This window comes from Acomys minous (assembly GCF_964271855.1).
Source record: "Acomys minous genome assembly, chromosome: 3".
Classification (NCBI taxonomy): Eukaryota; Metazoa; Chordata; class Mammalia; order Rodentia; family Muridae; genus Acomys; species Acomys minous.
The window spans coordinates 6,041,773-6,056,087 of record NC_140485.1 but is presented as its reverse complement, the minus strand read 5'-3'; the positions used below and the strand labels follow the sequence as shown (position 1 = coordinate 6,056,087).

General features: G+C 44.7%; 1 protein-coding gene across 1 annotated transcript in view; it reads left to right on the top strand.

Annotated features, from left to right (window-relative positions):
- Nucleotides 1–14,315, top strand: part of PCSK2 (proprotein convertase subtilisin/kexin type 2) — a 258,198-nt gene that overhangs the window by 214,528 nt on the left and 29,355 nt on the right. Inside the window, exons 7-8 of the mRNA XM_084776149.1 lie at nucleotides 3,752–3,840; nucleotides 12,602–12,777. Coding sequence (XP_084632275.1) covers nucleotides 3,752–3,840; nucleotides 12,602–12,777 — 265 coding nt within the window. The remainder of the gene's footprint in view (nucleotides 1–3,751; nucleotides 3,841–12,601; nucleotides 12,778–14,315) is intronic.

Here is a 14,315-nt window from a genome sequence, read left to right as displayed (position 1 = left end):
CTACAGCGCAGAAGGGAAACTACAGTCCACAATAATTTGTTATATATTCTGAAAAGAACCAGAAGAGAAGACTAAAGTTTCCCAACACTAAGAAATGATAACTGTCCAAGGAAAGAGAAGCGCTCATATTCTGATTTGATTATTACACATTGTGTATCATCACATTCTTATGTCAAATTACTACAACACACCCCATAAATATGTGTGATGTTATTTATTAATTCAAATATATATAATTTTAGAAATATAATTTGTGTACATGTATATGAAGCATATGTGTGTTGTATGGTATGCATCTGATTTAAGTATATGCTTGAATATATAATGCTTGGGAAGGCATATAATTGTATACTACATGTAACGCCATAAGCATGGGATGGAGAGATGGCTCAAAAGTTAAGAGCAATAGCTGTTCTCCCAAAGGACCTAGGTTCAATTCTCAGCTCCCACGTGGCAGCTTATAACTATCTGTAACTCTAGTTCCAAGGAATCCAATGACATTTTCTGGCCTCCATGGTCACCAAAAATCCATGTAGAAACATGTGAAGGCAAAACCCTCATATACATGAAATAAAAGAAATAAATCTTTTTTTAAAAAAAGATGCTATAAGCATATAGCTATACCTACGTTGAAATATGTACATTTGAAGTATATGTGAATCAATGTACATATGTTTCAGTATGCAACATGCATATTTATGAGCTCCATGCTTTTTTCCTGGTATTTGATTTGAAATTTTCTTGAGCCTTGAGAATAGGTGGATGTGGTACCCTTGATAAACTTCCCTAAGTTAATCAAAACTAGGTGCCATCCTACAAGTCTCAAATGTGCTTTACAAAAACCCAAGATGTGCAGATAAAACCTCTGCTCAGCACTTGAGGTTTTCACAAGTCTCCATCTTTTAACGAAAGGGTCACCTCTGCAGTGACTGCAGGCCTCGCGTCTACGTCATGCACAGACTTCATTCTGGTTCCAAAGGGAATTTTAAGCACATGAAGAGGTAGCCTTTATAGAGGCAGAATTTACTTTTACTCATTTAGAGAAAGAAAATGTATGTATATAAAATATGTAAGGAATATATAGATCAATCTAAGTATACTTATGAATATTATATTTAATGATAGAAATATTTTATAATTTACATCATAAATAAAATGTTTCAATGAATACACTATAACTTTTAAAAATCTAAAAGTATATATTGAGGGGTTCTGCGTTTGGAAATATTTTGATTGGTTTTTTTGTGTGTGTGACAACTCCACACATGTATATGACACATTCGGCTTACCCCCTCCCCCTACCCTCTCTTATCTCCCTCTGATCTCTATCAACAACTCTACCCTTTACCAAACTCATGGCTTTTGATTTTGTTTTGTCACCCTGGCTTAACCAGGGCCATCTCTGTGACCATTGGGTTGGAACTACTCACTGGCACTTAGTGGGACCACAAGTTGGTGCACAACAAAAGGCAGTGAGTGGCACCTCCCCTTCCTGAATCTATCCAAAGAATTAAGCAGAGATGGGTAGAGCCCCTCTTCAGTCCGAGTCTGGCTATTGCTAAGTCCGTGCAGGCATCCCTAGCTGCTATGAGTTCGTGATTCCAAGGGCCGCGTCTGGTCCTGAAGATGACATGTAATAGCCCTTCTCCCCATCTTTCAGCTCTTACCTTATTTCCACCCCGCTTCTGCCACCTTCCACAATTACAGTTCAGAGGGAGATTCTATAACCGCCATCATGGGGGAAATGGCTGCAAGCAGGCAGGCCTGGAGCTGGGGCAGTAGTTGAGAGATTATTTCTCATCCACAAGCAAGAGGTAGATAAAGGCAGAGAGACAGAAGGACAGGAGGCAGGGCGGGGGTGGGGGTGGGGGGACGGAAATGGTTGGGCTTTTGAAACCTGGAAGTCCAGCCCCAGGGACACACACCCTCTAACAATGGTCCCATCAACTGGACTCCAAGTATTAATGAGCCTATGGGAGCTATTCTCATTTGAAACACTGCAAATAGTAGGTTTTCCTCTGCTGCTATTTCCCTGTGACCTCTCCAGCCACAGGTTTCCAGCTTCATTGACAGTGTCAAACATGGGTTTCATCTCATGGAGCAGGACTGAAATCCAGTCATAAAGTGGCTGGCTACTTCCATAACATTCATGTCCTTATTGCAACCGTGGGCATATCTTGCCAGGCACATTATACCTAGTTTTCAGGACTCACAGTTGGATGAGTCTGATGGTTCCTTTTTTCCTCCAATGATATGTGTAGCACCTTCCAGCACTGTGAAAACTAGCCAGTGTGGATAAAGCTTTCAGCTTAGTACTACCTAAATTTCTCCATGTTTTATGGCACAAGTATATAGACTATATTGTTTATAAAGGACGAAAGTTGGGGAATGGAACAGAAAGTATGAAAACGCGTGGAGACTGAGAAGCCAGGGTAGGAAATAGAGAGAGGAATAATTAACCCTAAAAGGCCTTTAGTGTTCGAAAGACTCATATGGAAACATACTACTTTAGAAGCTTTCTAATACGCATAAAAGGTTTAAATGGAGTTTACTCTATAATGGTGGTACAATACCACAGCTAGATGCCATATGCTACCAAATAAAACCTGGCTACCTCATGTTGAGTTGTCGGCCAATGGAATGACATAACTCCCACCAAAAAAATTACAGGCTACTGCCAATCCTATGAGTTACCCTCCGAAACATGACAACAAAACGCTATTTCACGGACTTTCTAAAGTTTTCAATATAGAATTCTCACATTCTTGTTTAGATTAGTTTGTTGTGTTGCTGCTGCTGCTGCTGCTGTTTGGCTATTATTTGGCTATCAGGATTGTTTCCCTTTTTTTTTTTTTTTTTTTTGTCTCAGTGTATTGGTAGTCATTGGTGTCTAAAAAAGATATTGGATTTTGTATGCTAATTTTATATCCTGATACTTTGCTGGATCTTTGTTTATTGGTTCAGAATTTTTTTGATGGAATTTTTAACTTCTTTTCCAAAATACTGCCAGAGTGGGCTTTCTTATTTCTGTGTCAAAGTGGAAAGCTAGTTCAATGAAGGTGAATGACCGTCACTCCATCATTGGTAGGAAACCTCTCACCCCTGTATGCTGAGGCACCCTTGACGTAACTACCACCCACAGATCCTAGAGTTTCCGAAGAATCGAGCTGGCCAGCCACCAGCCCATACACGCCTATTTTATAGTATGTTTCTGTCTGTGTTTCTTTCTTTCTTTCTTTCTTTCTTTTTTCAAGGAAATTTGTGTGTTTTCTCCTGGAATATACTTCAAATTTTAAAATAAAGACTCAAAGCTGGGCGTGGTGGCGCACGCCTTTAATCCCAGCACTCGGGAGGCAGAGGCAGGCGGATCTCTGAGTTCGAGGCCAGCCTGGTCTACAAAGTTAGTCCAGGATAGCCAAGGCTACATAGAGAAACCCTGTCTCAAAAAACCAAAAAAAAAAAAAAAAAAAAAAAAAAAACCAAAAAAAAAAAAAAGACTCATTGTTACAGTTTAAAATGTTCTCAGAAACATCTTTGTAATAGAAACAACCCAGGGTCAGGAAGGCCAGTGAAGAAAGGGGGAAGGATAGAAGGGAATTTGGGGGTTGACAGACAGAAAATTGGATGGGCCATTGGGGGCTCAACCACAGCTGAACCATTGAAGACTAAGTAGCCCCCATTAGACAGACTTGAAGAAAGCCCCTACAGATGCTGTGACAATGTGTCTGATTTGTCTCTATTTTCCCCACAGCCACGGAACTAGGTGTGCAGGAGAAGTTTCTGCTGCAGCCAGCAACAATATCTGTGGAGTCGGCGTAGCATACAACTCCAAGGTGGCAGGTGAGCCAGCCCTGCCAGAGACGGGCACCATGCCAGGCAGCTTTCCCCGGGAGCTGTCACATTCTGATCTCCAGTTTGCAGGGCTCAGCAAAATTATACCACTGGGCAGGAAACTGAGACCCACAGGTGGAGCAAGCACGGGGAAGACATTTCATTTTAACCTGCACACAACATAACCTGCACCCGAGAATAGGTAGATCGCAAGCACATAGCTCAAATGCGGATAGAGTTTCATAAAAAAAAAAAAATGTATCACCCATGTAACCAACAAAACCCAACCAGACCCCAAAGCCCTCCTCCTCATGACGCTGTGCCCAGATATTACCCACACCTACCCAAGAGTAATCATGTCTTGTTTTCTGACAGAAAAAAGATCACACCCAGTTTTAAACTTCATTAATGCAAAGTTGTTACTTTAAAGTATTAGGTCCATGTCAATAGCACTTTATAGCACATAAGAAGGTATATAGAATATAATGCAGTATATATAACATAAGGACATATGTAGAACATAAGGTGGTGTATAGAGCACAGGGAGGTGTGGAGAACATACGGAGGTGTGTAAGGATGATTTGTAAAGATGCTGGGTGGCCTTGAAACTGTTTCATTTCACCCATCTCACCGTTAAGGAGACATGATCCACCTGTGACCCTTATAAAGCCTCACCGGATCTGGTACTCACACTTCCCTCTTCACAGGGACTTTAGGAATGGGAGCAGGAAGCCAATGGAGAGTTGGAGAGAAAGAGAAACAGACAGACTCGTGGTTTCAACAAGATGCCTGAGACTGGAAAGTTTTCTGGTTGTTCTAAGTTCTTAATTCATTCAAGCTTAGTCACCTCGCCTTGGTTTTCTTTTTTTTTTGTTTGGTTGTTTGGTTGTTTGGTTTTCGTTTTCGTTTGGTTTTATATAAAAAAAAAAAACCAACTTTCTTGATAATTTCTTTCCTAGCAATTTAATTGCAATTTAAGTGCTTACACTTGTATTTCTAGAAGCCTAAATACAGCAAATGGATGCTCTACAAACCCATCCTTAGCTCTTTTCAGAATGCTTACAGAGACACCTGCCTGAACTGAGTGCAGAATTTTACACACACACACACACATACACACACACACACACACACACACATACTATATATATATATATACACATATACATATACATATACACATGTACATATATATGTGTGGGGGTGTATATATATGTGTGTGTGTATGTGTATGTGTGTGTGTATGTGTGTGTGTGTGTGTGTGTGTGTGTGTGTGTGTGTGTGTGTGTGTAGGGCTGGAGGCTAGCTCTGTTAATAAAGCCCTTGCCCTTTAATACAAGAACCTGATTCTCAGAACCCACACAAAAATGCCAAGCGTATGAGCCAAAGCAGCATGGCATGATAATCCTAGGGGTGCACTAGTGGCGTGTATACCTTGATAGTATACACCATATACCATATGCCATGGTATAATTGGAGTTAAGGCCTAGCCAACTATCCAAAGCTAGTGAAGTCAGAGCTCTTGGACGAGACTCTACCACCACCACTTTACTAAACCAACCTAACCTCTTGCTACCTTCTAACCTCTATAGCTACCTATATATTTAGGAATATATGTATAGACATATACATACACGCACATAACAACAATGAATGAAAATACAGAGGCCATGCATTTGAAAGAGAGCAAGGAGGGATATATGGGAGGCTTTGGATGGAAGAAAGGGGAGAGAGAAAATGGTGTAGATAAATTATCATCTCAAAAAGAAAAGAAAAAATGCCGAGCATGGCAGTCCCTGCTTGTGATCCCAGTGCTGGGGAAGGGGCAGCAGAAGGCTCTCTGGCATTTTCTGGGCACTTATTCTAACCAGGCCAGTGAGACACTGCCTCCAAGGAGATGGATGGTGCTAAGGATAGCACCCAAAGGCGTCCACGGGTCTCCACAAGCACATACATGCTTGAAAACAAACAGGCGTGTGCACACACACACACACACACACACACACACACACACACACATTCTGAAAGATAACAAAAGTTAAGAGATTTAAACACATATCAGGGCCACCCTGTCTCCGTTGCCTTCTTTCCTTTCTCTCATTCCACTAAATGTTTCTTCTGAAAACATGTCAGTTCCCAGCCCCGTCCCCTGCCTTGCCTAACAAGGGCACATGCTGTTTATTTAAGAGGTGACCCCAAGAAGCCAGTGAAGAAATTTCAAGGGAAAGACAGGCGAAGGAGCCAGCACCCGGGGATGATGAGCTGGACCAGTTTCTGGACAAGAGCTCAGTTCTGATTATTGTCTTGTTTGGGGAACATTAGAAACTATTCTTATGTGTCTTAAGAGTCTTATGTGGCCTCTTCTGGCCAGTAAGCAACAGGTTGGACATGCCTGGTTAGTGCAGTCCTACCCTGCACCCCCATTAAAGTATCTTCTCTACCTCTCAAAAGACAGAGAAGGCTTCTACTTAAAATAATACCAGAATTGGTTAAGAACTGCAAGCAAAACCAGTTTCATCATCCCCAACCATACATATATGACAGGGCAAAATATTTTACTCATTTGAGTTGACAATCCTGAAAGCTGCCGTGTGTGTGTGTGTGTGTGTGTGTGTGTGTGTGTGTGTGTGTGTGTGTGTCCATGTGTGTCTCTTTCTCCCTCTCCCTTCCTCCTCTCTACCTTCCTCCCTCCCTCTTCCTCTCCCCATCCCCCCCCCCCGTGTGTGTATGTAGGGGGAGTGGGGGGCGGGGGGAGGGGCGGGGGGCTCACTAAAAATGAACCAAACTCCTCCCAGGAACTATCCTTACCTTTCCATGCTGTGGAGAACTAACGCGCCACCTGGCGATCAACTGCGCTAACTGCTGGTCTGTGGCAGTCTGGAGGTGTTTGGTGACAGGTTAGGGAGGTGCTGGTAGGAACTCCTGGTGTTTGAACTTTGATTCAAGCTATCTTAAAAAGAAGAAGGGGGAAACGGCTTGTCATGGTTTAGTGTTTGGTGGCACAGACCTATAATGCGATTGCACTATGTATGAAAATGTGAAATAGAAAATGAATATTCTAAAGGGGAAAAGAGAGGGGACATTAAGTGCCGCTCCGTCTGCCTGTCCAGCTCCTCAGCTCATGGGCTTCCCTCATGCCTCCTGCTGGTGTTCAGGCTCTCTTGGCACGTCATAGATACCTGGCCATGAGTTTGTCTCAGTCAGAGCAAAGACAAGGCCTCCAGTCCATCTCGAACCTACTTTTGTAGATGCTAAGTTGACTAGCAGTTCCGTTTTTCATCAATTGGTAAACCAGTGCTCCTAACACCATCTATGCCATAGCCCCCACTGACAGTCACATGCAAACGGTGTGTTGTATGTTACGTTCTCTTATACACATGAGTCAGTCTCTGGGCATATTCAGTTTAGGTAAAACCTCATAAAATATGAATTCAAAAATATGGCTAGGAATGTCTGCTATCACTGGAAGATGGATCTTCCCCACTAATGCCCCTCAGGCTCAGTCAGTACCCGCAGAGACACATCCCAAATGATGCTTTGATAGTTCCCTAGGTATTCCTTCATCGGTCAAGTTGACACCTAAAGTCAAGCACATGTCAGGCATGGCCATTTGATTGCTGCTCCTCCCTGAGCAACCACAATCTCCACAAAGACAACGTCTGTCTACTTGGTCTTACCTCAGCACCGCAGCATCTAAATCAGACTCTGGCTAACACTCTATGTACAAATCCTATTTGCTGAATAAAAAGGAAGAATGAAAAAGAAAGGGAGGGAGGAGGAGAGGGGGAGTCAATATATAAACCCACCAAGATATTAATGATCACTCGATGAAAGAATGGGTAGACCCTGTAGAATTCAGAGATCAGAGACCTAAGGGTCCAAAACCTGTGGGATGTCAACCCAGCGGGTAAAACACGTTCTCCTACCAGAGCCATCCAACCCTTGTCACTTTGCACCCGTAGTATCAGTTCCTTGCAATCAGGAGCCTTCTCCAGACACTCCAGCCTCATTTCTTCTCAGACACATTGTAGGAATGCCTGGGGCCCAGGCGTCAGGAGAAGCTGCCCAGGGTGCAGCAGAGACCCCAGCCTAGTGAGCCCTCTGCACAGCGCCCTGGGACCCTCCAGGCAGAGCAGAGTGCAAGATCATCTGTCAACCTCCTCTGTCATTCAGGAGTTCAAAACAGAGTTCAAAATAGACTTCTCCTGGGCTCTCATTTTCAGAATCTCTAAATACTGGAACCCAAAAGGACTCTGCAATTCCAAATATCCACAGACACTTGCATAATGACAGCTATAAAACTAATAAGAGCAATTAATGTCTTGCCTCTCTGCCGGGTACAGTGCAGAACTCACTCGTTTAATGTCCTCTGTAATTCTATCACATTATTACATCTCTATATGACATGTGCTATATGCCGTGACCTTCTTTCTCGTGCAAAACATAAACACAGGCACCACAGCTTAACTGAATCAGGGTGGGGTTAAGAGCCTCAGTGACCTGAAGCCTTCATTTGTTCCACTCAGGGGCATGTGAACCCCTTAGAAATCCCCTTAAAGGGACCTTAAAAGCCAAACACTCTGGTTTCTAGCATCTGTTTTTTTAAAAAAATATGGTTGTTACTGCCTCTTCTGTACACAGCCGGGCAAGGAGGGAAGAGTTCCAGCCAGGCTGGCTCCCTCAGAGTAGTCTTCCAACATGGAAACTGCTGTCCCAGGCTTATTGGTATAGTCTGGAAATTCTAATCATTTCAAAAAATCTGAATATTTCATTATTCATAATCCTTTAACCATTTCTTTAATTTTATAAACTTGAAAAGAAAGACCAATTTTATTTATTTAGAAAAAGTGCCTTTCTTGGGAGGAATTATGTACGACAATAACCCAATTGTTTTCTCTTTTTAAATTTTCAATGTTAGACCATATTTCATCCATTCAGCAAAAAGGGTTGGGCTTGAAAGGTGGTTCAGCAGATGAATGTGCTGCCACATGAGCCCAGTGACCTGAGTTCAGTACCCAGAACCGAGAGGGGAAGAGGAGAACCAGCTCCCGACAGCTGACCTCTGACCTCCACGTGCATGCCGTGGCATGTGTACACACACATGCACACATTGTACACACATACCAAAAGGGGGAGATTGAGGAAATTTTGAAATTTAAAATCTATCAGTCATAAGTAAGTACATGAACAAAAATAACAAACCTTCATAACAGCCTAGTGATGCTGAAAGCTCAAGGCGACGCCCAGCCTTTGGGGAGATGCTGCCTCCTGCCTTCAGGCCATTTATGTAGTCCACGGCTGCTATGCAGGAGGGGACCCATGGTGACTAGCAGGTGAGACACCTCCCTCATCCCGGCTCCAAGACAGGGGTGGGGGAGCAAGACAGTGTGACATAACGATTTTCACTCTGAGCAGAGTGAAACAAGATGGCACACAGGAAAGTCTGTGGCTTCTGCATGGGCGCTGCAGGCAGCCCCACACGATCTTGGGCTCTCCAGTGTGATCCAAAGTATAGCAGGCCCCGGTGGAGTGGGCCGTAACCGCTTTCCTCTTCAAACCCGAACAGGTGAATTTGCACAGGAAATGAGATCGCCTTTAGCTGATGTTTTCACCGTAAAAAGATAAACACTTGAGGAAGTAGACATGCTTATCAAAACATCTCCTGGTAGTCAGTTCAATTTAAGCGTTAATTAAAAACAAAATGTAATTTCAAATCAGATTTTGCAAGGACAATGAAAACCATGCTGTTGGCCACACATAACATAGAATTTCTCCATCAGCAATGAATCACTTTCATATGATCATCATCATTGTTATTGGCCAATACTTTATATAACACTTTAGTGAGCTGATGTATTTCATATCTGGGTCTTTTAAGCAAATCTGTTAAAATTGCCATAAGTATCCTGAGTGATGCCTGTTCAGACCATAAAACCTGGCTGAGCAGGAACTTACTCCTTAGCCCCTGGGGCTAATACTCCTGAGCACAGCAGGTGCCAATTATCCATGCTGAGGTGCCCAGGTGATATATTACAGCAGGCCCTGGTGTCAGATGAGAGCACATCTCAGGTGACAGGAACAGGGGGAAAGAAAGGGTTTTGCCGAAATCCACTGGGCCCTTGCAGCCTCAGGGCACCAGGCTCTTCGTGGTGCATGCTAAAGCAGGGAAGCAGCCATAGCCTCTAAATGTGTGGCAGGGGGAAAGACGGAGTGCCTGTGACCGTTAATGAGATGCGCAGACCTGCGGGGGTGGGGTGTGAGTCGGTTGGAAATGCCAGCTAGGCAGTCTGTCGCTGTCCCTGCCTATCAAGTCATGTCAACACTGCCTTTCAGCTCCCTGCACACGTCTCCCTCTCTGTCTCCCACTACCCTCCCATGGGTTATCTGGGAGCGCAGCAGAAATAGAGGCCCTCCCTAAAACCTTCAGGTCACCCTGAGCCTGTGTCTTGGTCACTAATAGTACTGTCATTTGCAAAATTAATACTGTATCACATTCAATTAATGCACGCCTCGCTTCTCCAGAGGTTAACATGATTAAAAGAAATGCCAGGAGTCTGGCCCCAAGAATATGAGTGAGTCCAGCTCCCAGTCTGGCCATGTTGCCTCCCTCGATGCTAAGCAGCCAGATAAATACACATCAGCTCCTGTGTTCTTGTGCAGCACAAAGCATGTTAGGGTGAAAAGGGAAGTACACCAAGGAACCAGAGTTGTAAAGAGGAAGAGGGTTCCAGGTACAGCCGCCTGCCCCACACTGACTGACAACCCCAGGGCTGCCATCAGCTAGCTGGTGGGACAGTCAGTGCCTACTTTGACCAGTGTTAAGTTTCCTTCACCTTTTTTCTTTTTGAGGTTGGCTGCTCAAGCCTGGATTAATTAGTACCAGACAAAAAGGCATATGAGCTTTTTCCTTAACACAAGAGAATATTGGCCTCTCTGTTCATTCACCACCCACAAAGCAGACACAGTTTCACTTAAATTTTTTTTCTGTTCAGTTTATTCTGTAGCCCAGTGGTCTGTTGCCCAGTAGATTGTTGCAAGCTTGTGTGTGTGTGTGTGTGTGTGTGTGTGTGTGTGTGTGTGTGTGTGTGTATCCACATGCATAGGCAAGCACTCTACCACCAAGCTACATCAATGTTTTGTTTTGCTTTGTTGGGGTTGTTGTTGTTGTTGTTGTTGTTGTTGTTGTTGTTGTCGTCATTGAGAAGGTATCTCTGTGTAACAGCCCTGGCTGTTCTGGGCTCACTTTGTAGACCAGGCTGGCCTCGAACTCACAGAGTTCCACCTGCCTCTGCCTCCCAAGTGTTGGGATTAAAAGCATGCACCACCACGCCCAGCTCACATCAGTGATTTTTAACATTTGTTTGGAACAAGATCTCAGTAAGTAGACCATTCTGGTCTTGAACCCACAGTCTTCCTACTTCACCCTCCTGGGTTGTTTCTCTTAGAGGTGAGCTGCTCAGGCATAAGGGTGTAGAACTGAGCAATCCTCAAAGCATATGAGCTTTCTCCTTGAAGCAAGAAAAAGTACAGGCGTGAACCACTGTGCCCTGCTACATTTCTTAAATAAACAAATTGGGTATAGGTCCATAGCGAAGTGTAGATTTAAGCTTTCTTAAAATGCAACTTTTCAAAAGTTCAGACCAAGTCTTAGTCTAAATGAGCTTCATAAAAAAAAAAAGATGTCAATTCATAATTGAGTGTTAGTCAGCATAAATGTGCGGCCTGACTTCAGGGTTAAGGCAGAGGCTGAGGGACTAACGGCTGTCTATGGCCTTTATTGCTTGTTCTTTTGAACCTGTTCTTTCTGTTGAAGAGGAAAATCAACTAAATGAAGTGATGACATCAGACACAGACGTTAATTCTTAAGAATTCATCCATCTGGGAGTAACTAGCCAGCATCATGCTGAGCCCAGGGACAGAAGTAAACACAGGAACTGCACCCAGGCACCCAGGCACCCAGGCACCCAGGTACCCAGGCACCCAAGCACCCAGGCACCCCACTGCCCAATATGGCATAGAGCACTGCTGCCCCTGCAATTGGCTAAAGGGGTTCTAGGAGAAACTCTGATGCAAGCGTGAGGAGTGACCCTCACATCACTAAGGAGGGAAGAGAGAGTGCCCAGCCTCTTGAGGTAAGAATGCCTCATCAATTCCCCATGCCCTGGAAGGACCTCAGTGGCCTGGATTTAAATTAGTTTGCATACTGTGTAGAGAATGATGTTTGAGAAATTATGTCCTTAAATAATGATTTCCCTTGACCACAGTCTTTTCCTATGGTTTCATGGGGACCAAGGATGGAGGGTTGAGATTCAGATTTTGGCTGGGCACGGCCTAGGCACTTGACTTCACTATCCTTTCATTAGCTCAGCTTCTATTGCTATAGCAAAATACTTGAGGCTGCATTATGTGTAAAGAGGGTTATTTGGCTCATATCTTTGAAGGTGGAGAGGTCAAGTTAAGGGAACCTCATTGGTTCAGTCTCTAGTGAGGACATGGCAGAAATACATGGTGATAGGACACCAGAGAACAGGGAATTTCAGTTTTTCTCTATTTTTAGCAACTCACACTCATGGGAAAGACACGAGTGAGGTCTGAAAAGGAGAAAGTAGGACAGTCTGAACACCATTTCCGACCCTTAGACTCTGAGGGCACTGAAGATCTCCCTTCTCCTCCGGGAATCCAAGTTTTTCTTCCCGGCCCGCCCCCGCCACCGTGTCTTCTGAGAGCTGGGATGCCAAAGTCTTGTTTCTCTCTTCACACCCGTGCACAGGTATCCGCATGCTGGACCAGCCCTTTATGACAGACATCATTGAGGCCTCCTCCATCAGTCACATGCCTCAACTGATCGACATCTACAGTGCAAGCTGGGGCCCCACAGACAATGGGAAGACAGTTGATGGTCCCCGAGAGCTCACGCTGCAGGCCATGGCTGACGGCGTGAACAAGGTAAAGACATTCCTGTCACCATAAGGCCCAGTCCCCCCATGAGGTAGGATATGGTGGGTAAAGCGGTGTGTGACAGTACGGTGGCTGAAGTGGCAGGGCCAGGGAGAAGTGGGGCTATGGCTCTAGGTGTTAGTGTAGATCCTGTGGAAGGTAAGCACAGAGTTGGGTTTAGTGGTGCAAGAGGCACGGGGAGAGAATTTCTGGAGGTTATATGACAGGACAGGGGTCACCAAGACAGGACATGAGCCAGGCTCAGGCATCAGAGCACTCCTAGGCCAAGACCCCATTAGTCCCTAGTATCCAAGAATCTATCAGCAAGGGCTTTCACCCAGCCAAGCCTGCTTTGGTGCCTATAAAATGGTCATATGTGGAATCCTGCAAGGGATTTGGGATCATTAAGAGATGTAAATTTGGTAAAACGTGGTCATGGCACTGGAAGTGCCCAGGGTCCCACACACCCTTAGTCGACTACCCAAAGACTCTGTGGCTTTAACAGCCTCTGGAGAGCTGTGGGTCAGGAATTCAGAGAGGGTACATTGGGGGTAACTGACTTTTCTTTAAACTCCTGGGGCCTAAAGTGCCACAATACTTGTGATTTGAGTGCCAGATCCCAAACTGTCTTCACAGGCCATTTTGAATTGCTGAACTTAAAGCATGAGCCCTGGCAAGCCTTGGGGAGGAAGGTGTCATGTCCTGGCCTGCCTGCTGTAGCCAATGCTTCCTTTTAACAAGACTCTATCAGGAGCTGAGGGGCATTGTTGCTGATGACCCAGGCATCCATGACTCGTAACCCTGAGATACTAAGGCCCTAAAGTAGCACCTTAAACACACACGTGGAACAGAAAGGACAGTGGCAGCCACGTACGTTCTGGGTGTTTGGTGGCCAAGCCATATGCCCTCCTTATCTCTGCGTTTCAGGAGCAGACATCCAGGTATCTCCGCTGAAGGGACATTTTTTGAGGAGACAAGAATGAGTAGGGAAGGAAGGTGACCAGGCAGGTCCTCAGATAGCTGAAAGAGAGTTTGGCCTCCTTGGTCCCAGGTGACTGTAAGATGTGTGGAAATCCACACTGGGGGGGTGCTCTGCCATCCACATGCTAGGCCACCCCCCCCATCTTGTCTTCCCTGGCTTCTCTTCGGTCGGCTCGTCTCTTTCGTTGGGCGCGTGCACCACCCCCTTCCTGTCCTTGCTCATCACGACCTGCCAGCCTTGACCCCGCTGCTTCCAAAGTACCGCTTTGTGGTACTTTGTTACAGTGCTCCTAGAAAATTAATGCACCCTTCCAATCTTAGAACACGTAATCAGAAAGGGGATTTGGCTAGACTCCGTAACAGTGTGAAAAGACCTGGTCACCTTTCCAAGTCACTGTGATGTCCCCTGGCTCTCTCTCTTTTACAGCCGAGATGGCTGATCACTGATCCAATGACAGTTTTTTTTTTCTTCTCTTTTGCAAACTCAAGGGACCATCTTTCTTTATTCTTTATCAGAGTTGAAGAGCATACATTCAAAAATCCACAGAAAACCACAACCAACCAAA